Source organism: Hemicordylus capensis, chromosome 2 (genome assembly GCF_027244095.1).
Source record: "Hemicordylus capensis ecotype Gifberg chromosome 2, rHemCap1.1.pri, whole genome shotgun sequence".
Taxonomy (NCBI): Eukaryota; Metazoa; Chordata; class Lepidosauria; order Squamata; family Cordylidae; genus Hemicordylus; species Hemicordylus capensis.
In genome coordinates, this window is record NC_069658.1 from 199,269,575 (window position 1) to 199,296,080 (window position 26,506).

Consider the following 26,506-nt stretch of genomic DNA (forward strand, 5'->3'; position numbering starts at 1 on the left):
GGATTCCCCACCCACAGAACACCACCCTGATCAGAGTGAAAGACCAAATCAAGTGTGTGACCAGCAATGTGTGTCGGCCCCGAGACCACTTGAGATAGGCCCATAGTTATTATGGCCACTATGAACTCTTGAGCCGCCCCAGACAAATCAGTCCCAAAGTGGACATTGAAGTCCCCCAGCACCACAAGCCTGGAAGACTCCCAACGCCAAACCCGAGACCAAGTCCGTCAGCTCAGTTAGGGACTCCATTGGGCAGCGGGGCGATTGGTACACCCAGAGAAGTCCCAGTCTATCCCTGATCCTCAAACTTAGGTACACACATTCAATATGGTCAGACACTTCCACAGGGTTCCTGGTCAGGGAGAGGTTATTCTTATAGACCACAGCCACTCCACCTCCCCACTCACGTCCCTGCACCTGTTCCTCAACAGAGTACCCTGGAGGGAGAAGCTGGGAGCAGACTGGGCCACCAGCCTCCTCCAACCACGTCTCTGTAATACACATCAGGTCTGCCCCTTCATCCAGAATCAGATTATGGATGGTTTCCGACTTATTCTGGACAGACCTGGCACTGCAGAGGAGTAAGGTGAGAGTCTGTGGGAGATTGGCACTGCTCCCCAAGGTCAAAGAGCTGACAGGGCAGCTGGAAGGGGGAACAGCGAATAGATTTCTGACTTCCCTTCCCTTGTAACGACACGCTGACCTGCCAACTTTACTTCCTCTATTCCCCACCGCCACCGGAATAGCCACTCCACAGTCAGTGAACACATCCCCTGTCTCCCTATCCCCAGACAAACCAAGACCCTTGTGGAACACCCAGGATCCGAAATCAACAGAAGCAAAACAATATCAACAGGCCTTCGCCCTCGTTGCCCCACCCCAAGGTGGTTCCCCCAAGGGTGCGGCCCCCTTTGGTGTCGCCTCTTTGGTGGCAGGACCACCACCACAGGGCAGCAGTCCTTTTATAAACACAAAAAGATGGCTAATCTGAGCAGCTGACCCTCAGGAACTGCAGGCTCACCCCCTCTGGCCTCGATCCCGCACAGACTCACCTGCAGGGCAGCCACAGCCCCACACACTAGGGGGCACACAGGCTGGCAAGCTGACAACATCAGACAGCAACCACACACAGGCTCTCACCATTAGGCAGCCGCTGTCTCTGGGAAGCAGATGTTAAAGCCTCCTCCTCCCTGCAAGTCTTCTGGCAAGTGAGGCTTCAGAGACTTTGCCAAGAATTACGGCCACATTTTCCAGACTTATTTCCACAGCCATAAGGGCCAGAAACTTGTTTGTTTTTAAAATGAAAGCTTGGACTGTCAAGATGTTGAATGGGGTACCAGTACCACAATGTGTGCAATGCAGACATTGCAGATCGACAGCATCCATGCTGCACTGTCTGTGTTCTGCCAACATTTCTTCCCTCCTTTTACCCCCAACCCTGAACCAGATGCCTTGTCTCTTAAGGCATATCACTCTGGACTCTGCTTGGGACAGGAAATCTCTCCTCCACACTTCTGTTATCCCCCCCCCCTTCATTTCCTGAAGAAAAACTGACCACCAAAGCCTGGTTTAGGATACAGTTTTTCTTTGCTTTTATGCGAATAAAAACCACATGCTGAGCTGGCAAGCTCACAAGTTCTGTCTGATTGGCTCAGGATGTGCCTCAGCAGCATCACACAGCTTTCTCCAAGCACCCTCCCCGGGTCCAGACATGCATACAGGATAAGATGCAAATAAAAACAAATGGAAGTGGAAAATGTCAGGAATCTAGCAGCTGAACCAAGCCAATTATTTACTTCCCAGCACAATCAGAGCCGTGAAGTCAACTTAAAGAGCATGGCAAAGGAAGCAAAGCTTTATACACATGAGGGCTCAGCCTAGGGTTGTCTCCTTTCTTTCTGGGCCTGCTCCTGTGCCTTCGATAGCTACTTGAAACACACACCTGTTGTAGGTAAAGCTTTCCTCGTCGTTTTTCCCCATGCCAGGGACATCTTCACCTGTTGAATTGTTATTTGTCCCATTGCTCTTAAAGCCGAGACCATGAATTGCTGCTGACAGTCAAGACTAGACCGTACATAATGGTCTGCTTCAAAACAAAGCAGTTCCTTACGTACACAACTGGCTTCAACCTCCTGCCTCTACACATCTGGAGTTCAGAGGCAGGATTTCCAAAGCAGCCCTGAGCCACCAGATGCACTAGCAGACAGCTCCCCCGCCAGCCCTTCCTAGTTACACAGAAGGTTAACTCTGTGCCAACCGAGTGAGAAGCGGCATCTGCTGGAATTCTTCTCTTCTCCGAGAGCCCTGGCATCTAGTCCCACTAGCTTGAACTCCCGCACCTCCCTCACTTTGGACATTTAAAAAGAGAGTTCCCTGGCCCTCTCCATGGATCGGTGGCCTCTGTTCATCTCTCTTATCTGCTCTAGAGTTTCCAAGTTGAAACCAGAGCTGCATTTCTAATGGACAACATGATCCTTTAAACCGAGCAAGAGAGATTGTCAGGTGCAGGCGATTCAAGCCGGTGATTGGGCAGTGGCATCCCTTTCCCCGCCCCTCACAAGAGCAACCCCATGCACCGAAGCTCCATGCTCACTCACTAGCAAGCTAGATCTGCTGTGTACTGAGCCTGGGGAGCCTTTTGTTTCTGTTTGTGTGTGTTGTGGCTGCGTTAATGAAATAATAGGGCCTAATTTGGAGCACATGCCTGGCTCCCAAGCCCAGCCGCTGTTGGTTCTGTTGACACCCTGATCTGGGCTGGGCTGAATCAGGCCAAGCAAGTGTCTTCCCAAGCCCAGAAACCGTCAACAGCACAGCCTGATTCTAATTGTTCACAATTGGGACTAATAATAGCTGTCCGCTTCAAGGCAGAGGAGAGAAGCAAGCGTGATCCCATGGTGCCACAGCAGTGCACAGCTCAGGGGAAGGGGGAGCAGGCAGCAGCTGTTTTTGACCTACGAGGAGAACTGCAAGCTGTGAAAAATCCTCACATTCTTCCCATTTTTAATCCTATGGTATAAGGGCCATAAGGGGGAGGAGGAGAGAGGGAATTTCTGCAGGAGCAGCTTTTCCTACCCCAGACAGCATGCCTTCGTCTGCATAACTATGAAAGGAAGAAGGGCACCGTTCTCCTTTCTGACTGGCCACCCTAACTCCGGGCAGTGCATTTTCTGGGAGGATGTGTGAACTTACGAAGGTGCTTTATACAGTGTTGGACCATTGGTCCATCTAGCTCAGTACTGTCTACACTGGCTAGCAGCAGTTCTCTGGGATTTCAGGGACTTAACAAAGTGTGCTGGCATCATACACCAGTGTGGTGTAGTGGTTAGAGTGTTGGCCTAGCACTGAGAAGTACTGAGTTCAAATCCCTGTTCAGCTATGAAACTCACTGGGCGACTCTGGGTCAGTCTCTTCTCTCACAGGGTGATTGTGAGGATACATCACCATGTGCACTGCTCTGGGCTCCTTGGAGAAAGAACAGGATATAAATGTAGAAATGAAGACAGACAGACTAGGATGGTACCCAGCCTTCAATATGAAGCTCAGCCCAAGTATTCTGGGAGAAAGATGTTCACCTAGTACTTCTGTCAAGTCACATGTGCTGTTAGTTGGATTTATATCCCACTCTTTCTGACAGGCTCAGAGTGGCGTACAGCACTTTAAAAAACTAATAAGAGCTGCATAGTAGGCAGAAATTCAGTATAGATACCGAATGGAGATGCAGCAACAGGGAAAGATTAAGCCACTAGATTTCTACCTATCACCTTGTTCTTGGAAGCAGAGGAGTCCTGCCAAGAAAAAAAGGGAAAGGAAGCTATGTAGGGTTGCCACATTCTCATCTTCGACAGTGTCTTGACACGCAGACATTGAGCAGGTTACACTTTTCTTGGTATGAAGAAGTGAGAGAAGAAGCTTAACCTGTTTGAATTCTGTGTGATTCTGTAGGATCGGAGTGGGGGAGGTGACAGCCTAAGAACTATGGGTGTTCAGCAGTCAAGTGCATGCTTCTGTCCAAGATCATAGTGTCGTGAACTTGAGGTGCAAGACCCCATTTATTAAAACCTCTGCACCTCACAATTGCTCCCCTTTGAGTTTCCGTTGCCATCACCACCAACCATTTCCAGGGAAGTTGACCACCTGTGCCATCCTGGACCCCCAAAACACTCAAGGGAGTGTCTAGCCGTGCAATCTAGATATTGCCCAGAGTCCTAAGGGGAGCCTCCAAAATCCCAGAGCCAGAGCAGTGTGCAAGTAAGACAAACATAGTATAAAATGCAACACAGTCAAATGTTATAGTAAAAAAGTGTAATTTATTACAGCTAATAACGGAACAGCATTTACAGGCAAATAAATGCACTCCAACTGCACTGGAGAATTTAAAGGCATGGGAGAGATTTCTGGGCTGTGACCTGGCAGTCTTAGTCAACCCAAATTAAGGTGCCTGTGCACAGCATGTATGGTCTCTTGAATTGTGACCTGCCAGTGATACTGAAGCCCCATTCACATATTATGTTCAGCTCTCGTACAATGAGTGTACAGTGTACAAAGGTCCAGATCTGTGCACAGGTACAGTGAGTCACATATTATGTTGAACACAGGTCCAGCAGTACACTTCCTGTCTGCACCATACATTTGAGGGGCCTGTACCCAGATTCACTTTTTAAATAAGTGCAGATGCAGCCATTCACACAAACAGGTGTACGAGTGTACAGACATCTATAAACACTCATACAGCTTAATGTCTGGATTGGGCTTGAGAGAGACAGAGAGGGGGTGGTGGTGAAAGAATTAGAATTCAGAATTTCTGAATTATATTAAGAATTGAATAAATCCAATTTTTTTTCCATTCTAGACAAAGCTATAGGCAAAGAGGAGGTTCACCCAGACCTTGATCTCAGATGAATCTTACAGCTGAGCCCTGGAACCTATTTTCAGTGGCAAGGCTCAGCCACGGACTGTATTATTACTTAGTTGATAAGAAACTGATTTTGAGCACATGGTCGGAGGAGCCCCTGGGTCCCATGTTTGAAGGTCCTACCAAGCTGAACCTCATGTCATGCCTAATGCAGTGTCTCATCCACCCTCTTCTCTCAGCACTGAGGAGACCAGTGGGTGAATCAAGGGTCCTGGGGATGGCAGGAATGGCTTGTATGGAGAATTAGGTTCCTTAATTCTGTCTTCAGCTCCTGCAGGCAAGTGGAGTATATTGGTAAACAAAACCAAGAAAGAGGATACAAAGAGGGAAGCGGAGCCTTATGATCATACTGATATTTGGAGCAGGGAGACAGTTTTGCCACTGACTCTGAATTCTGCACAAACAAGTTTCCTTGTTTATAGATCTGATGGGTTGTCCCTTCTGGCTCAAGGCCGCAGTGGGCCGCTTTGCAACAGAGGGCCTTCCCCTTTGAATTGTCCCAGAAAAGAGCTGACTTGCACGGAAAGATTCTCAGCTGAGTTCCTGTCTCTGTCTTCCTCAAGGCTCAGAAAACCCTGTGGCCAATCAACTCAGAAACACAACAAAGAAGGCTCAGATCCCAGCTGAAGTTGCAGGTTGAAGGCATCAGAGCCTGTGTTTATTGTAAGGACCTCAGCTGGCAGTAGGGAAGACCAAGTGAAATGCAGCACCCATCGTGGAGCCCAGATTGCATCAGAGCGGCCTGCCTGGGCTGAGCTGCTTGCATTCAGGAGGACAAACGATAGGGCGGCCAACCTTAAGGAGAGGTCTGGGCAGGGCTGCACAGTGTTGATCCTCCAGCTGTGTGGACTACAGTTCCCTTCATTTCCAGCTACAGTGGCCAATAGTCAGGTATGATGGGAGTTAGAGTCCAGCAGGAGGGCTGAAACTGTGCAGCCCCCAGTTAAGAGGAATATTTTACAAGGGGGAAATCTGAGGCTAGGCTCACTCTAGCCTGAAGCTCATGGGTCTTTCCCCAGATCCTGATTATTATCTGGAGGTTAAAAATACTTACAGTCCCTTATACTTACATGTCCACTCCCCTCTCGGCGGTGGACTGTTTGATTCTTTTCCTCCAACTAACTAAAATGTTCAGGGGGTTGGAGGACCTTCCTTGTGGGGACAGGCTAAAGCATCTTGGACTGTTTAATTCAGAAGAAATAATAATAATAGAAGAGGTTTTATATAACCCCCTTGCTGTCTCATACTAGAATTTTGAGTCACCCAATGAAACAGATTGGCAAATAAATTCAGGACAGTCGAAAGAAAGACATTCTTCACACAGTGTTTAATGAGCTTACAGCATTTCAAAACGTAAGATGTGTGAGGATAGCTGGATCTTGTAATTGGCTTTAAACAAGGATTGGACAAATGCATTGGGTTTGTACAACTTCTCTCGCACCATTCATTGTATGGGTCTGAGCCCCTGGTGGCGCAGTGGTAAAACTGCCGCCCTGTAACCAGAAGGTTACAAGTTCGATCCTGACCAGGGGCTCAAGGTTGACTCAGCCTTCCATCCTTCCAAGGTCGGTAAAATGAGTACCCAGAATGTTGGGGGCAATATGCTAAAATCATTGTAAACCGCTTAGAGAGCTCCGGCTATAGAGCGGTATATAAATGTAAGTGCTATTGCTATTGCTATCAGTAGCTTTTATTTATTTATTTGATTGATTGATTGATTCCTATACTGCCCTTCCAAAAATGGCTCAGGGCGGTTTACACAGAGAAACAGTAAATAAATAAGATGGATCCCTGTCCCCAAAGGGCTCACAATCTAAAAATTAGCCATGTTAGCTAAGTGGAACCTCCAGATTCAGAGGCAGTATATCTCCAAATACCAGTTTCTGGGGGACAAGGACCAGAGGAAGGTAGTTGCTTTCATGCCCTGCTGGTGGTCTTTCCAAAAGCATGACTGACTGACTGACATGGGGAGAAGACTGCTGGACTATATGGATCTTCATCTTGATCCAGCAGGGCTCTTCTTATGTTCTAATATTGTGATCTGAACAGAAAACCAATGTGGTTTAGCAGTGAACCGAAGCCTTATTCACGTTATATTTAACATCAGGCATGTGGAATTTGTGTACAATGGTCGCATGCACAGATCTGTTTGCAACGTATATACATGATGTTCAGTGCATGTACAATGGTACACGTCCTGTCTGCAGCCGGCATTTGTTCATTTTTACAATGAATGCATATACAGTCATTCACACAAAAACATGTACATCTGTACAGACACCTGTATGCAGGTGCGATGTAACTTCTGAATCGTACTAGAGTATTTGCTTTATATGTAGCAGACCCAGATCCAAGTCCTCATTTTATTTCAGTTGGTGACTGTGGGAAGTTCACCAGCTCATGGGGCTTCTGTGGGGATACAATTAGACCCATAAAGAAAATGTTGCAAACCCACCTGTGAGTGTGTGTGCGTGGTGGGAAGTGGGAGAGCTAAATACTGAAGTGAATCAATAAGAGTTGCTCTGAGAGCAAAAGCATCTGATAGGCTGGCATCTGAGCAGTTATTACCCAAGTTCTGTCTCGCAAGGAAAAATCAGTGTCCGTTCCAGGGACATAAACTCCTTGGGCTGGTTTGGGCAATACTTTGCCTGACAAGCCTTCCCCCATGTGATAATGTTGCGAGTGCACTGTGAGCATGCACATCACTCTTCCCCCTAGCATGCTCTTCTGTTATCACATGCTCTCTGGTGTATTAGCTCACTATTTATTGTTTGAGTGATTGAGTGATTGATTGGATTGCATGTACAGCAACGGTTCAGATGAAGGTGACTGAAGGTCACTTTAAGATTAAGGTTCAGATGAAGGTGACTGAAGGCATGTTGTGGGGGTAAGCAGTCTGTCTCATCTGGCCGCCTCCTCCACCTCCCCCCCCCCTTTCTTGGACAGGCGAGAGGGGGTTTTGGCAACAGCTCCTGTGTGCGTCATTCGCTCACTTTAGTTGTACTGTGACTTCTTGCACCTGGGAGAGCTGGCCTGAGTGGTAGTAGGTGGGAGCTACACCGATCAGGCTTTTAAACTCCTGGCCCTTATAAGGGTGAGCAGCACCGAGGTGTGGACGCCAAAGGGGCACGGCCTTTGCTGCCCGGCCTTCAGTGTGGAACTGAGGGCTGAGGCATACTGTAATCCCTTTGGCTGTTTTAGGAGCTGCAACAGCTGGTTTGCCAGCTTTGAGACTTGATTGAAGTTAGTTTATAATGTGTTTGGGTTTGTCTAGAGATGGGGGGAGAGGGGGCACCTTCATTGACTGTGGGGCAGCTATTCCGGTGGTGGTAGAAGAAATAACGCTGGCAGGTCAACAGGCCATTCCAGGGGAAGGGAAGTCAGAAATTTAATAGCTGTCTTCCCCTCCGGCTGTTCTGCAAGCTTTTTGACCTCAGGGAGCACTGCCAACAACCCACATAGCCTCGCCTTGCTCCTTTGTAATGCCAGAATAAACCTGAACTCATCCGTGATTTGATTTTGGATGAAGCGGCTGACCTGGTGTGCATCATGGGGACTTGGTTGTGGAAGGCTAGTGGCCCAGTCTAGTCCCAGCTTCTCTCTCAAGGGTATTCTGTAGAGGAGCATGTGAGGGGAGGTGGAGTGGGTGTGGTCTATAAGGATAATATCTCCCTTATCAGGATCCCTGTTGGGGTATCCGACCATATTGAATGTGTGTTAAGTTTGGGGACCAGGAAGAGATTGGGACTTCTGTTGGTGTACCGATCGCCCCACTGCACAACAGAATCCCTTACTGAGCTCACGGATTTGATTGCAGAACTCACGTTGGAGGCTTCCAAGCTTGTGGTGCTGGGGGGACTTCAATGTTCATTTCAGGACCAGCTTGTCTGGGGCAGCTCAGGGGTTCATAGTGGCCATAACAACTATGGGACTATCCCAAGTGGTCTCTGGACTGACGCACGTTGCAGTTCACATGCTTGATTTGTTTATTTTACTCAGATCAGAGTGGTGTACCATGAGTGGGGACTTCTGTGATTTCCCCAGTGTCATGGATGGACCACCATCTGGTTAAGGTTAGGCTTACAACCACTTCCCACCTCCACAGGGGTGAGGGGCCTATTAGAATGGTCCACACAAAGAGGTTATTGGATCTAATAGGATACCAAAAAGCCTTGGAGGGATTTACTGGTGGCTCTGCCGGTGATCCTGTTGATGCCCTGGAACAACAAGCTCACCAGTGTAGTAGACACGATTGCCCCTCCAACCCACTTTGAAATTGGCCCCTTGGTGTACAGAAGATTGACAGGGGCAGAAGTGGCAAGGTAGGCAACTGGAGCGCAAGTGGAGAAAGACTCAATTTGAATCCTACAGATAACAACATAAAGCACATTTGAAGATCTATGCTCAGGCAATACATGCAGCAAAGAAGTGGTTCTTTTCTGTCCATATTGCATCTGAGAGCCCACGTCAAGCAGAGTTGTTCAGGGTTGTGAGGGGGCTAGTACGTGCCCCCCCCTTCATTGAATCAGAATTTGGAGCCATCAGTCACCTGCTGAGTTTTTTTTAATGAGTTCTTTGCAAACAAAATCTCATATTCGGGCTGACTTAGATTTAGACTTCACAATTATTGTGGTGTCTGAATTGGAGGTTTCCAGCGACTCCTCTTATATGGTTCGGCTGCATCGGTTTCAGTTTGTGACTCCTGAAGATGTGGACAAGCTGCTTGGAGCAATGAGGCATACCACTTGTTATAAATAAGATCCATCTTATTTATTTATTATTTCTCTGTGTGAACCGCTCTGAGTCACTTTTGGAAGGGCAGTATAGAAATCGAATAAAATAAAAATTTTAAAAAGCTTGACCCATGTCTGACATGGCTTGTTCTGTCTAGCAGGGAGGCTGTTGTAGGAGGCCTGGATAATAAATTCTAAACCTATTCTAAAGAAGCCTGCATTAGATCCCTCAGAGCTGAGCAACTATAAGCCTGTCTCTTAACCTCCCATGGCTGGGCAAGGTAATTGAGAGGGTGGTGGTCTCTCAGCTCCAGACAGTCTTGGTGGAAACTGATTAACTAGACCCATTTCAGACTGGCTTTTGGTTTGGCTATGGGGTGGAGACTGCCTTAGTTGGCCTGATGGATGATCTCCAGTTGGGAATTGATGGAGGAAATGTGACTCTGTTGGTCCTTTTGGATCTCTTGGCGGCTTTCGATACTATCGACCATAGTATCGTTCTGGAACATCTGAGAGTGTTAGGGGTGGGAGACACTGTGTTACAGTGGTTCCACTCCTACCTTTCAGACAGATTCCAGATGGTGTCGATTGGAGACTGTTGATCTTCGAAATCTGAACTTATGTGTGACGTCTCTCAGGGCTCCAGACTGTCTCGAATGCTCTTTAACATCTACATGAAACCGCTGGGAGAGATCATCAGGGGATTTGGTGTGGAGTGTTATCAGTATGCTGATGACACCCAGATCTACTTCTCCATGTCAGCATCATCAGGAGATGGCATAACCTCCCTAAATGCCTGCCTGGAAGCAGTAATGGGCTGGATGAGGAAGAATAAACTGAGACTGAATCCAGATAAGATGGAGGTACTTATTGTGCGGGGTCAGAACTCCAGCGATGATTTTGATCTGCCTGTTCTAGATGGGGTCACACTTCCCCAAAAGGAACAAGTATGCAGTCTAGGAGTACCTCTGGATCTACACCTCTCCCTGGTATATCAGGTTGAGTTGGTGGCCGGGGGGGCTTTCTATCAGCTTCGGCTAATATGCCAGCCGCGCCTGTTTCTTGAGATGAACGACCTCAAAACAGTGGTACATATGTTGGTAACCTCCAGACTTGACTTCTGCAATGCGCTCTATGTGGGGCTGCCTTTGTACGTAGTCCGGAAACTTCAATTGGTTCAGAATGCAGCAGCCAGGTTGGTCTCTGGGTCATCTCGGAGAGACCACATCACCCCTTTGTTGATAGAATTACACTGGCTGCCAATAGGTTTCTGGGCAAAATACAAAGTGCTGGTTATAACCTATAAAGCCCTAAATGGCTTAAGCCCTGGGTATTTAAGGGAACGTCTTCTTCATTATGAGCCCCACCGCCCATTGAGATCTTCTGGAGAGGTCTGTCTCCACTTGCCGGCAGCTCTGAAGGGGATGGGCCTTCTCGGTTGCTGCCCTGAGACTGTGGGATATGCTCTCTAGTGAAATACAATCTCTGACAATTTTTAAAACACGTTTGAAAAACCATCTCTTCACCCAAGCTTTTTCAGCTTCTTAAATTTTTATGTTTTAATCTGTTTTTGATTTTTAGATTGCCTAAATTGTTTTAAGATTTTTGTGAATGTTTTAACTTGTTTTATGTTATTGTTAACCTCCCAGAGATGAATGTTTGGAGCGATGTACGAATTTGACAAACAAATAAAGTTGACAAATAAATAATAATTAACAACCATTCCACATGATAAAGGAACAGTGTGCCATGAGGAAGACATGTTTGCTCTTGTTTTGATTTATCATGTGGGGTGGGCCAGTTGGGCAAAGTATTATCTGAATGGGCCCATCATTTCAGGTCTACATAGTGACCTCATGAATTAGGTGGATTCTTCTGATCCAGGGGTTCTCAAACTTGGGTCCCCAGTGTGGTGTAGTGGTTAGAGTACTGGACTAGGACTGGGGAGACCTGAGTTCAAATCCCCATTCAGCCATGAGACTTGCTGAGTGACTCTGGGCCAGTGCCTTCTCTCTCATCCTAACCTACTTCACAGGGTTGTTGTGAGGAGAAACCTAAGTGTGTAGTATACTGCTCTGGGCTCCTTGGAGGAAGAGCAGGATATAAAATGTAAATATACATTTATTTATTTATTTATTTAGCTGGACTACAAATCGCATCATCTTCAGCCAACAACATCTGGGGGCCCAATTTGAGAACACCTGTTCTAACCAGTCAGAAGGATAAACATCAACTTAATGATGGGTCACCGTTGTGTAAAGAAGGTGGCTCTTTTGGTTAACATTTATCAGGTTGTATCCATGTATGTATCATATTTGTGTTCCTCCACGGACCTCGAGAATGGCATTTCAGCTTCAAGGCAGTCCTGTGAAATAGGTTAGGTTGAGAAATAGTGATTTGACTGAGGGTGCCCATGGAACATAAGCATTCCCACTTCCAAGCCCAGTATTCTAGTCTGCTCTGATTCCCTTGGCTATATTAACCTAATTAGGCTTTAATAGCTGTGGAATCTATACAATATATGGCTGACATCCTGGCTATTGAACTACCAGTGCAACAGAAGAAGCTCTGGTGCAGCACCAGTGTGTGTGTGTGTGTGTGTGTGTGTGTGTGTGTGTGTGTGTGTGTGTGTGTGTTAGTACCCGTCGCTAATCCCATGTGTGGCAGCTCTTGTGAGAGTTTGCGGGCGAGCTGCCGGCAGGGAGAGAGGAAAGAAGAGTCAGCTCCGGACATTATAAAACTCACTAAAGCTCACAATATAAAACACTAGAATTATTTGTGTAAGACATGTTAGTTTTAAAAAAAACTTTATTGCATCAGGTTATCTCTGTTATAATAAATCACATTATTTTGCAAGAAACTTCTGCAAATGCCAGCAGCTCTTACTGCACGTTGTGCTGTCATGGTTGGAAACCTTTATCTCCCAGTCATAAATCAGTTCTGAATCTTGTAGACTGATGAAGTGTGCTTTTAAAAATTGGTTCACAGTTCTTCCCCAATGGAATCATGCTAGGGCCAAGCCAGCAAAGAATGAAGTAAACTGTCCAGTCTTCTATACCACAGATACAGAACCTTTTGACTCAGGACGTTTTTTAAACCATGCCTTCGGATATGTTGGCAAGTGGTCACAAGGGCAAGATAGCTAAAAATGTCTGCTTAGTATGCTGCAGAAGTGAAAGGGGCAAATTCAGTGGATTACATCCTAAATTAGTTGTGATTCAGCCCCACTGAAATTAATGGGACTGAATTAGTTGTGATTGAGCCCCACTGAAATTAATGCATTAATCATGCATGATTAACTTGTCTCATTGCTTTCAGCGGTGCTTAGTCATGACTAAGTAATCAATCAATCAATCAATCTTTATTATGGTCATAGACCAGCATAAAGTATAAGGGGTGATTACAAATGGTAAAGGTACATAAGGATAATAAAGTTAAGACATAAAAAATACACAAGAAGCATAAGGGCATAAAAAGCCTAAAAAGGCATAGAAGTCATATAAAAACACAAAAGGCATAAAAAGACATAAAAAAAGATGGAGGGCATAAAAAAGGGATGTAAAAAGGTTAGAAGACGTAAAAAGACAAAAATGCATAAAAGTGTGAGTAATAAAACTGGATAATGGCCAGGCTATAAGACTGCTAACTTGGCAAAGAGGCATCTTTTAACGTGGTGATTCTCTTTATTTAGCAGGGGGAGAGTAACTGGCCATATCCACTCCCAGCACAGCATCCCTTCAGTGACTGTTGCTGGTGTCTATCTTATTTTTCTTTTAGATTGTGAGCCCTTTGGGGACAGGGATCCATCTTATTTATTTATTATTTCTCTGTGTAATCCATCCTGAGCCATTTTTGGAAGGGCGGTCTAGAAATCGAAATAAATAATAATAATAATAATAATATCATTATCATCATCATCATCATCATCATCATCTATAAGGGGCAGTAAAAGAAGAGTCTAGGGTGCACAGTATTGAATGAGCAAAATGTAGAGCCCACTGTGAGTCACCAGTGGTCAGACTAAAGCTGATAGGACGCACTGCCTACCATCCGCCAACACATGCTGGTTGCTGCTGCACAGAACCTGGCAACACAATATGTGATAAGAGACTTAAAGTCAGAAAGCAGGAAAGAGACGTAGAACTGGCTTGAGCGTTCCGGATACTTGCTTAGCAATGGAAGGATGAGGGAGGCACGAACGTCTCTGTAAAACAAACAGTGGAGCAGGACATGCTCGGTAGTTTCAGTCTGCCCTGAGCCACAGGCAGGGGCGTAGCTATAACTGAGCGAAGGGGTTCAAAGAACCCAGGGCCCCCAGCTGCTGAGGGCCCTCCAGCTCCACCTCTCCTTATTTTCTCCATCATCTCCCTCACTACGAGGGGCCGCCAGTTAGAGGGGTGAACACAAGCCCCCTCTCCCCTAGCTACGCCCCTAGCAGGGGCAAAGTCGCTTTACAAATGGGGTCCTTCTGTAATGGCCTTCTAGCACTGCTGAAGGGAGGGCGTGACTGTGAGCCTAAGTGAACGCCCTCCTGTCCTTTGGAACCTCCAACCGAGTGACGTATGCCGCTGGAGAGGCAGAGAATCTAAGCCCATCACTGATATGCAAGTTCGGGACCCTGCTGAGTGGTTTGGCGCTCAATGTCTGTGATGCGCTGCTTGGTGTTGGCTTTCGCCTGGGCGTGACCCATGCTAAATAAGGTCAAAGGCCCTGGGTAGCAGTTTTTGTCTCAATTGACCAAGTCCAACTAGATTGGTAATCATCACGTAGGGTTGGGGGGTGAGGCAAGACCAACTGGGCAAAATGATAGTCTGAGCCAGTAGCAAAGCAAACCCTAGCCTCCACCTTGATCAGGCCTGTCTCCAGGTGCAAAGTGGCATTGGGGACACATCTTGGTACTTGGAGTGCTGCCTGCAGGAATTTAGATTGCACAAGTTCCGGAGTTGCGAAGCTGGGGAAGGGGCCCAGTTGGGCGCCATAGAGGAGCTGAGCTAGCAGCTTGGCTACAAACAGTTCGAGAGCCGCGGGTATATATTAAGTAGTCTAGATCAGGGATTCTCAACGTGTGGGACCTCTTTATTTTACTCTAAGTCCTTTAGCACTGCATGGTCCAACAACAAGGTAGCCCCAGGAAACGGACACAGACACCAGCTGGTTTTAGTCAATCAATGATTCATGTTTATTATAGTCAGTTAAACAGCAAGCTAGCTCCTAATTCACACACACACACACTCATACAGTGAGGGAAATAAGTATTTGATCCCCTGCTGATTTTGTCTGTTTGCCCTCTGACACAGAAATGACCAGGCTATAATTGGAATGGTAGGTTTATTGTAGCTGTGAGAGACAGAATAACAACAAACAAACCCTCAAAAGTCCAGTGCCCAAAAGTCAGTGATGGATTTGCATTGTAGTGAGGGAAATAAGTATTCGATCCCTTCACAAAAGATGTCTTAGTACTTGGTGGCAAAACCCTTGTTGGCAATCACAGAGGTCAGACGTTTCTTGTAGTTGGCCACCAGGTTTGCACACAACCCAGGAGGGATGTTGTCCCACTCCTCTTTGCAGATCCTCTCCAAGTCAGAAAGGTTTCGAGGCTGATGTTTGGCAACCCGAACCTTCAGCTCCCTCCACAGATTTTCTATGGGATTAAGGTCTGGAGACTGGCTGGGCCACTCCAGGACCTTCATGTGCTTCTTCTTGAGCCACTCCTTTGTTGCCTTGGCTGTGTGTTTTGGGTCATTGTCATGCTGGAATACCCATCCACGACCCATTCTCAATGCCCTGGCTGAGGGAAGGAGGTGCTCACCCAAGATCTGACGGTACATGGTCCCGTCCATCGTCCCTTCGATGCAGTGAAGGTGTCCTGTCCCCTTAGCAGAAAAACACCCCCAAAGCATAATGTGTCCACCTCCATGTTTGACAGTGGGGATGGTGTTCTTGGGCTCATAGGCAGCATTCCTCCTCCTCCACACACAGCGAGTTGAGTTGATGCCAAAGAGCTCGATTTTGGTCTCATCTGACCACAACACTTTCGCCCAGTTCTCCTCTGGATCATTCAGATGTGCATTGGCAAACTGCAGACGGGCCTGTACATGTGCTGCCTTGAGCAGGGGGACCTTGCGGGCACTGCAAGATGTCAGTCCTTCACGGCATAGTGTGTTACCAATTGTTTTCTTGGTGACTATGGTTCCAGCTGCCCTGAGATCATTGACAAGTTCCCTCCGTGTAGTTCTGGGCTGCTTTGTCACCGTTCTCATGATCATTGCAACTCCACGAGGTGAGATCTTGCATGGAGCCCCAGACCGAGGGAGATTGACAGTTATTTTGTGTTTCTTCCATTTGCGAGTTATCGTGCCAACTGTAGTCACCTTCTCACCAAGCTGCTTGGCGATAGTCTTGTAGCCCAGTCCAGCCTTGTGCAGGTCTACAACCTTGTCCCTAACATCCTTCGACAGCTCTTTGGTCTTGGGCATGGTGGTGATTTTGGAAGCTGAGTGATTGCTTGCTTCTATGGACAGGTGTCTTTTATACAGGTACTGTAACAAGCTGGGATTAGGAGCACTCCCTTACAGAGGGTGTTCCTCATCTCAGCTCGTTACCTGCATATAGTGAAAAGACACCTGGGAGCCTGAAATCTTGCTGGTTGATAGGGGATCGAATACTTATTTCCCTCACTACAATGCAAATCCATCGCTGACTTTTGGGCACTGGGCTTTTGAGGGTTTGTGTGTTGTTATTCTGTCTCTCACAGCTACAATAAACCTACCATTCCAATTATAGCCTGGTCATTTCTGTGTCAGAGGGCAAATGGACAAAATCAGCAGGGGATCAAATACTTATTTCCCTCACTGTACTCACCAGCCCCACTCCAAAGATGATCAGTCTTTGAAAGGGGTGTTGGAAGAAGCGTGGAGGCCTCACTCTGGGTGGTGGTGCTTCTCAGGGGTCTTCTGGTTTCCTGCCTGACTTATAAAGGGATGTTTCCACTCCGGTTGGTACATCTGCAGTCCATTTCCATTTCCGTGATCACAAGACGTACTCATCTTATCTTTTTGTTCTGTTCCCAGTTCTTTCTCCTTTACAATGTCTTTGGCGGTTCTCCCTGGTTTTCACCGATTCTTCAGGCCTTTGGCGTCTTTCCCAACATTGTTTGTGTTCGAGAGAGAGTGGGGCTGGGGTACACTTGATGTTGCTCACTCATGCATTCCTCCATTCATACTGTTTGTAAGCACTACCTACGTTTCTTAATTTGTCAAGATCACATGGCTCATAGGGTTACAGAAATGAGCTATTACAAATTAGTATATTGTTTCTTATCTCTAGATCATTATAAGCTTGCGATTCAGCCAAGTATTTCACTGTTACAAATTAATATATTGTTTCTTATTTCTGGATCTTTATAAACTTACGAGTTAGCCAAGTACTTTATGCATCACTACTATCACAAAGCTAGCATAATTCTACAAACGTTGGGTCCCCAGATGTTATTGGACTTCAACTCCCATAATCCCCAACCAAAGGCCATTGGGGCTGGGGATTATGGGAGTTAAAGTCCAATAGCATCTGGGGACCCAACGTTGAGAATCCCTGGTCTAGATCTTGCCAAGTGTTAAGAATTATTGGCTGAGAAAAGGGAGGTCTTTGCTTTCATTCACCTCTTTGACATTCTTGGTTTGTTAGTGGCTGTCTTTACATGCTTGTAATGTATCTCCCTCCAGATGGTTAGATTTCAGAATGAAATGTGATAAGAACATGAGGAGATAAAGGTCCATCTGGTACAGCTTCCTGTTCCGCACAATGGACAACTAGATACTACTGGGAAATCCATAAGCAGGGAAGGATGGCAAGATCTTCCATGCTGTTGCCCTCTGGCCATTTGTATTTGGTAGTATACTGCTTTGAGCATGGAAGTTACATTAGCTTTCATGGCTCATACGCATTAATAGATGAGCCCCCCATGAGTTTGCCTAATCTCATTTTAAAGCTCTTCAGGCCCATGGCCATCACCACAGCTTGTGGTAGTGAGTTGCATAAGTGCATGGTGTGTTCTGTGAAGATGTGCTTTCTTTTGTCAGTTCTGAATCTACTGCCAGCCATTTTGATTGGGTAATACCAAGTCCTAGCGTTATGAGAGAAAGGGAACAAAATGTGTTTGATCCACTCTCTCCACACCATGCATCATTTTATAAAACTCTCATCATGCCCTGTCTTATACATGTTTTTACACATGTGCAGCTCTACTTTATCTCAGTGTTCCCAGGAAGGAGGAAAATGCAACTGTATAATGTTAATGATAATCTGCCTTAAAGGCGGAACTATTAGATTGAACACCAGTGATCTTTGGGAGGTTGCAATTAAACTTGGTTTGTAGATTGTATAAAATACACCTCATGAACATTTTTAACAAAAGTACTTAATGTGAACTGAGCCTTTTCGAGCATTGTGATGCAGTAGTTAGAAAATGACAAATATCGGCGGGGCAGTGGCGGATGTGGGGGCAGGGCAGGGCTCTGTGGAGGCTCCCCAGATGATCCTTTGGAGCCCCCCCCCCCCGGAGACAGGAGGCCATGGACCTGATCCCCAACATCCGTGGCTAAGGGCACTTCTGTCTGGGAGCAGTGGTGTTCAGAGCTTTGAAGCAGACAAGCACTGTTCCTTCTAACAGAGAATTCCAGAAGTTGTTCACTACAACCCCCAGCCTCCCCAGCTGCAGTGGCCTTTGAATGGGGATTCTGGGAGTTGTAGTCAACAGCATCTGGGAATCCCTGTTAGAGGGCACACTGCAGACAAAGCATAACATAAGCACTGCTACTGCCCCCTCTTGAGTTCTTCCTCCTCTCCCCCTAGTGTGTAGCTAAGGAAATGACACATTACTTTCTCCTCCTCTCCTGCCCTCAGCAGCAGCCAACAGTGCAGAGCTGGGATAGCAGCCTCACAATATAACATAACATTACACATTTCCTTAGTCTGGGGGCCAGTTCAGATGATACTCTTAAATGTAAAGGTAAAGTGTGCCGTCAAAGTCGATTTCGACTCCTGGCGCCCACAGAGCCCTGTGGTTGTCTTTGGTAGAATTTAGGAGGGGTTTGCCATGGCCTCCTCTCACACAGTACGAGATGATGCCTTTCAGCATCTTCCTATATCGCTGCTGCCCGATAGAGGTGTTTCCTGTAGTCTGGGAAACATACCAGCAGGGATTCAAACCGGCAACCTCTGGCCTGATAATCAAGTCATTCCCCCACTGCAATTAGTATATTTGTGGTTTTTAATGCTCTTTTGAAAACAAATTTAGATGAACAGACCAAAGTGGGTAGAGTGAATGATCCTTTCCTGGGCTCTGTTGTGTTTGCAATGCAAACTCAGTGGGTGTGGGGGGTGTGGGAAATACCACTTAGCAATCCAGATGATCACCTAATCACCTAATAGTAACCAACGCACATTATAAATCCTATATTATATCTAGTATTTAAATCCTGGGTAGAGAATGTGCATTTTTCCATCCAGGTGATAATTTGTATACATGTAGAGGAATCTAACCGCATGTTGAAAGTATCGTCTGAACTGGCCCAATGTGAAAAGGAATTATGAGGGGGTTGCCCTTTTCAGCAACAGTCCCATAATTGCTGTCTCATCTGGTTCTGGCACTGGATGGCTTTTGAAAAGGATTACATGGAGGTAGGTCTATTGGTAACTATTAGCAATTGTAGCTAAATAGAGCATCCATGTCCAGCGGCAGTATACCTCTGATTAGGAACAAATAATAGCCTCCATCATGTCCTGCTTGTGAAGCATCTGACAGTAGCCACTGGTGGGGACTGGATGCTGAGCTAGATGGTGTGGCTCGTGGAGGCAAGCCATGTGTTCTTATGAGTGGAAACGGAGGGCTGAGCTTGACAACCGTGTTGCTTCTTAATTGCTTGGTACCAACAAGAGAAGTAGGTGCTATTAATAGACGCAAGGTCAGACTTCATCTCCGTAGCCTGAATCCTTGCTTTGTGCTAGGACTTTGCAGACTCAGTGCTTAGGGATTCCAGGTGACTCATCAAAAAGAAAAAGAAAGAAAGAAAACCTCATACAATTGGAGAGTGTTCTGCACATTGCTTGCCCAAGTGCCTCCGCATAGTCCAGGTTTTGTGATTTGTTCCTCAGCACATAGCTTTGTCAGCCTGTCATTGCTCATCGCTGGTAGTTTTTCCAGCAAATAGGTGAATGTCAAAATGAAGGCTCCCAAGAGGAAGCTGGAAATTTTCCCACCTTATTTAAGAATTGGTAGCATCAGAGGTATCAGCTAGTAAACCAAGGATCACTCTCATAAATGTCCCTGATAAAACGTCCATCCCCCGGATGTCATGCTACAGTTTTTGCTTGAAGACTGTATGTAGGAACATAAGTATCAAATGACACCCTGGGTCCCTCTGGGCCCTCCAGGCAGTGCCCTGCTGTCCAGGCCCCTCCCTTGCTATGCAGTCACTCTGCAGGGGCTGAGTCACAGCAAGACTTTGTTATGTTCTCCAGATCCACAGTGGGCAAGCTGGGAGGCAGAGGGGATGTTCTTTTTGCAGGACTCGTCCACACAGCCCTTTTGGTGTGCTGCTGAAACAAACTGGAAGAGTCCCTCCATAAAGAAGGCCTTTCCCCTCCTTGCTTTGAAGCTAGGAAAACCTTGCATGTGAAACTAGGAAAACCTTGCTGTGAGATAGCCCTGCTGGGAGAAGGAGGTCAATAAGCATTGGTATTCTTCTGACCCTTCTGTAAGGGACAAACTACAGCCCTATTCAGCAAATGAACATTGTACACAGGTATAGTTATGCTGGGTACAGGTACAGCAGTACACTTCAGCTCCATTCACATGTTATGGTTGGCACTCCTATAACAAGTGTACAGCATACACAGGCACAGATCTGTACACAAGTACAATTATTCACACATTATGCTGAATGCAGGCACAGCGGTGCGTTTCCTATCTGTATCATGCATTTGTGGGGCCTGTACCCAGGTTCCCCTTTTAAAGTGAATGCAGACGCAGTCATACACAAACATATTTAAGTGTACAGATATCTGAACACTCACACAACATGTCTGAGCAGGTCTTTCCTGCCTGTACCCTGCATTTGAGGGACTTTTAAAATGAACACAGGTACACTCATTCACACAAACACATGTATGAGTGTACAGGTAACTGTCTGGAGAGGGCTTATGTGTCATGGTGGGCTTGAAAAATAGCATTCCACCCCAAACACACACCAGGAGCAAAGCAGGTAGAGGTATTCAACCTTATCCTCAGCCACAGTCCCATTCTGGATCAGGCCCCCTGTGACTGCTATTTGAAAATGAAAAATAAAGCTCACATTGGCACCAATGGGTCCAGCAACGGACCATGAAGGGTGTAAGGCTGATGACCCCTATCTCCCTGGTTGTGGTCCCGATTTATGTGGGAATGATCCAACTGCAACCTTTAAAAGATAAGCCCACCAGAGCTAATAACAGCATAACAAACTATATGACCTTAAATGTCCACAAGAATATGCCTTAAGAAGAGGGTGCCAATTTGTGATTTTAGAAATACCTGGTCAGCCTAAGGGGCAGAGTCTGATGGGTTTTGGAAAGCTTGCATTTTTTTCCTAGCCAGACCTACCACAACAGTTTTTAGTGAAAATAAAGCGGGAGCTGGGGGATGTCCACTGCACTGAGCTCCTTGGGGTAAGGAGGGTTATACATGTGATAAATAAAAACAGAATCCATCAGTGGATATTAGATTACGGGTGAAAGCATGCTAGGTCAGGGGAAATCGGGAAGTGTTGTTTCCCTAGATTAATATTTGCTGACTTAAAAGAAGAAGTATTTCAAGCACAGTTTCAGTGGTATTTAACCCCACATTAGCTAAACTAGATTTCTCATACTAGGACATACATGGGCATTGTAGTTCAGCATGCCATGTGGTACAAGAATTCTGGAAAGCTGTTTAAAATCTGAAATAAAAAAATCTGTATGTTTTAACTTTTGTAAACCGCCTTGGGGTTGTCTTTTAACGAAAGGCAGTATATAAATGCAACAATCAATCAATCAATCAATCAATGCAGTGACAGCTTATCTGCTGTCATGTGACCCTAAGATTCATTCATTCATTCATCCTATTTCTGTGCCATCTGATATACGGTAGACATCTCTAGGCAGTGTACAAAGTTAAAACTTAACAAATGTAAAAACAATATAAAACAGTTAAATTCATAAAACAGATAAAACAATCTCAGTGAACAAAAACATTAAAAAAACATTAACATTTAAATTTCCATTAAAAACCTGGGAAAACAGGTATGTCTTCAGGGTCTTCCTAAAAGCAAACAGAGAAGGAGATGCTCTTATTTCAACAGGGAGTATATTCCAAAACCCCGGGGCAGCTACAGAGAAGGCCCAGTCCCAAGTCTCCACCAAACGAGCTGGCAGCAACTGTAACCGGAACTCTTCAGATGATCCTAATAGGCAGCAGGGTTTATGACATAGAAGGTACTACATATCAGCAGCCAGTGCAAAAAAATCAGTGTTATATGGTCCCTGCAGCAGGAGGCTGTTGGTTCGAATCCCCGCTGGTGTGTTTCCAAGAATATGGGAAACTCCTATATTGGGCAGCAGACATGTAGGAAGGTGCTGAAAGGCATCATCTCATATTTTGCGGGAGATGGCAATGGTAAACCCCTCCTGTATTCTACCAAGAAAACCACAGGGCTCCGTGGTCGCCAGGAGACGGCACCGACACGATGGCACAACCTTTCCTTTCTTTCAGGACCATCTCTCCCCAATTCCATAACCCTAATCCTCTAACTGGGACCATATCCCCCTAACCCTAACCCTTCAGGACTATATAAGATAAGCCCTGTTATGCTATCTTAATGATGTTATTGATGGGACTGATCTGGAACTAGTGATAAATTTGCTTACAGTTGGTATATGTATAGCAGCTAACTGGGGGGGGGTGGAGTCTGGACCTCTCTACATTCAGAAGGGTACCTTAAGATATGGACTACTGCTGTCGTGACAAAACTAACCTGCTATAAAAGACTTCATTCTGTACAAACGAGATAGAGACCATATGTTTCAAGAAAAGATCTGCCTGTATATCTTTTCTGTGTTACAGTTTCTATGTGATTTTTATTTTGTTAAGCTTTCAGATCAATTTTATTTAAATTTAATGTTTTTCCCAGTTTCCTAATTACAAAGAAGTAGAAAGAGGACTAGAGAAATATGTGAACTGGATATACATTTTTGTCCATTGTTGGTATTACATTCCACACCAATGTAAGCAAAAGCATGCAAGGTAAACTAAACATGCAAAAATGCTGTATGTCTCTGAATATGGCAAGAGAGGCCAAATATGTCTGATAAATCTGTGAAGTGCTGCTCTGAACATGCACAGTAAAGACTATTCCCTCTCATTAAATAATGCCCAATAATGTGTAGGACAGTGATCTTCACTATTTTTCAAGCAGGGGCCACTTTGGCTAAAGCACTTCAGTGTGACAGTCATTTTCCATTGCGCTGACCTCCGCACAATCCTGCGCTTTTCTCAGTGCTGGGCAGGGGGCCTCTCTTAAGAGCTCTGTGAGGAAAGTGCTGAGAAGGGGCACTTTCCCCCTTGAAGCAGAGCTGTTCAACTTTGGCCCTCCTGCAGATGTTGGCCTGCAATTCCCACAATCCCTGGCTATTGGCGACTGTGGCTGGGGATTGTGGGAGTTGTCGTTCAAAAACATCAGGGGGGCTAGATTTAGCAGGCCTGCCTTAAGAAAACCCCTCTAGTGCTGGGCAAATCACATCACTGCACAGTGGGAACAGTCGCCACACATTGCCATGGCCAAAGTTTCACACAGACCCAGTAAACAATTAGTTAAGGAGCCACACTTAGGGTTAATGCCATTGCTGTCAGGCCTTACAATGAAGAACACTGGTATCGGGGAGCCGTGACTCTGTTGAAGATGGTACACTCTGATCCAGGTCTTGATAGAAGAGTACATCTTCAGTATATCTATAATTCCCCAATGAAAGGCCCTGTGCACAGCTTGAAACACTGCAGGGGGTTTATTTATGAACACATCTGTCTCTGCACCCTTCTATGGAGTATTTTCATATTGCATTCATTTTATGAGCTGCTTGCTTGTTGAATTGCCCACTAAATAGGACAGAATAAAAATAGACATTTTCACTGGGGCTGAGCTGAAAGTTGCTTTTTGCAGATGTTTTAGCAGCAGCAAAAAAACCAGCCTTTTCCAGCAATTGTTCAGAGACTGTAACAAAAGAGAATGAAAGTGTTCGCCCATTCAGAGTGAGGGCAATCAGTAATCCCATTCACATTGACCAGCGCAGGAAGCATTTGCTTTCATTCACAGTTGGTTTTATTTGTCCTCAGTGATTTCAGTATGTAGCTGTTGGGCTACAGAGTGGCATGACATCATCATAATCACTACATGATCCCTGATTGGCTGGTAGCAAAGCAGCCCTAGCAGTTTGCAACAGCAAACGGAGGGAATAACAGCTTTCGACAGGCATGGGAAAAGCCGAGTGTTCTCAAAGGCAGGGGGCTGGGAAATACTGGAGGGCTCCCAAAAGCACTGATCCCCCCGCTCCGCCCCCACAGACCCTGAAATTGGCAAACATTCAGCACAGCTATTGTTTTTACTTGCCAGCAGTTGCTTTAGAGGTTCCCTGTTGCATTAATGCCCCCTCCCTAACACCCCCCTCAACCAGTGGAGACAAGCAGTCTTAAGGGGTGAGACATCCAGGCTCAAATATTTAGAAAACGTTAATCCCGTTGTTTTCACAGAGACTCAGAGCAACTCACAATAAATAGTGTATCATCATGCAAATTGGTTCTGTTTTCTGTATCTGCTTCAAGACGCTCCATATTCTCCTTTTTGTGCCCAGTCTCTCTTCTCGGTGCATTTTTGTTTGGGGTGACTTTGCCACCAGCTTCATTGGCCGCAGTGCGAGTGCTTCTGGAGATTCAGATTCCAGCTGTGCTGATCTTGTCTGAATATCTCCTGGTGTTTCGCTAACTTGGTGGAGAAGGGGCTCAGTGGACACAGCCCACTGGCCCAGTCGAAGCGCATCCCTCCTCCACACCCGTATGCCCTGTGACCTCAGTAAGCGTGGGGACTGCACATTTGCCAGGATCGCTTCTAGCTTCACACTCAGTGGTGAGAGAAAGGTTCCCTGTATGGGCTTAGATAAGGATTCTTGCACTTTCTCTGTGGCTGAGCCCCTTTTACTGAAATGAACCCCTGCTCTGCCCCTTCTAATTTCAAGAACCAAGCACCAGCCACGGGTATGTATGCAGTCCGTGTGACTTGCCTGCTCCTCAGTTCCTGCTTTGATGCCATCTCTCTTTTCCTCCTGCAGCTGAGCAGCTGAACGGCATAGGCGGCTCAGTGACCGTGCTCCCTGTGCCAGCACCCGCCTCTCCGGAGAAGCAGCCCTGCCTGGCATCCCCGGTGGCAGCAGCAGCCCCACCCCACTTGGCCCCCTGCCCCGAGCCTAGCCAGAGTGCCAAGGCTGGGGCCGGCTGGGGAACCAAGGTGGGAGAGATCTCGGCGGCCACGGCAGCAGCACCGGCTGCTCCAGGGGGGACTCCCAATAGCAACGGCAGCACCAAGCCCGATGAAGAGAAGGCCAAGAAGCTGTTGTACTGTGCACTCTGCAAAGTGGCTGTCAACTCGCTCTCTCAACTCGAGGCCCACAACAAAGGTAGGGGCAGGGACATGTTTCCATGAGAGGCTAAGGGAGCGGAGGGGCCCCGAAGGGAATGAATAGGCTCTGCTAAGCGTTTACAACATACGAAGCCTTGGTCCATCTAGCTCAGTATTGTCTACACTGACTGGCAGCAGCTCTCCAGGGTTTCAGGCAGGAGTCTCTCCCAGTCCTGCCTGGAGATGCCAGGGATCAAACCTGGGATCAAACCTGCATGCAAAGCAGATGCTCTACCAGTGAGCTCCAGCCCCATCCCCTGTGCTTAGGGCCAAACAGCAGGCTAATATTCTGCTGCCTGTGACGCTCACTTAACGTTCTCCTTTGCAAAGTACCCTTGCTTTGAAACTAAACTGTGTCAGGGGAATGTGGCACTTAACCCTTCCCCCACCAACCAATTTTATTTTGAAGCTATGCCCCAGCTGCTCCCACCCCACTCCCTAGAACTTCAGACTCATGTTTACAAGATAAACACGTGTCCAGAATCACCGCAAGGATAAAAGCAGCTTGCAGGGAGGCGATTCAGGTGAGAGTTCACTAGAGGGAAAGGGTTATATACAGCCCCTCTTCCATGCAAGCAGAACGTGGGCAAGCCTCTCTGTCAGCACTGGGAGGGCAACTAGTCCTCGGCCCTGTCTACCAATCCCTCTTGCTCCTCTTCCCTTATTTCAGATCACTCACTGGGAAATCTTGGGCAGGTTCAGACGTCACGCAGAGCCACGGTTCCCTGTGATGTCTCTGAGCCTTGGGAACGTGCTCTCCCTGCCCATACACGAGTCGGAAGAATTCTGCTTCTGATGGTGGTAAGAAACAAACCAAGATTGATTGTGACATCCAGACTGACCAGTCTTAGTCTATTCTAACCAAAATGCTTGAAATAGACTGAGATCTAAACCCAAGTTTTGAAACTAATTTTAGATCTCCGTTTGCTTCAAGAAGTTTGGATAGAATAACCAAGATTGCTTGGTTTGGATGTCACAATCAATTTTGCTTTGTTTCTAGCCAAACAATTCTTGTGTTTGACAGTAGAATTGTTCTGATCCGTACACAGAAGGGGAGAGGGGAACACACACTCCCAAAGCTCAGTGACTTGGCATGGAACCCAGATTTAACTATGGTTCCATGT

General features: G+C 46.4%; 1 protein-coding gene across 11 annotated transcripts in view; it reads left to right on the forward strand.

Moving 5' to 3' along the window:
• Positions 1-26,506, forward strand: part of ZNF385A (zinc finger protein 385A) — a 243,799-nt gene that overhangs the window by 201,341 nt on the left and 15,952 nt on the right. For all 11 annotated transcript variants that reach the window (XM_053296651.1, XM_053296655.1, XM_053296652.1 and 8 more), the window contains one exon: positions 25,036-25,380. In XM_053296651.1, the coding sequence (XP_053152626.1) occupies positions 25,036-25,380 (345 nt within the window). The remainder of the gene's footprint in view (positions 1-25,035; positions 25,381-26,506) is intronic.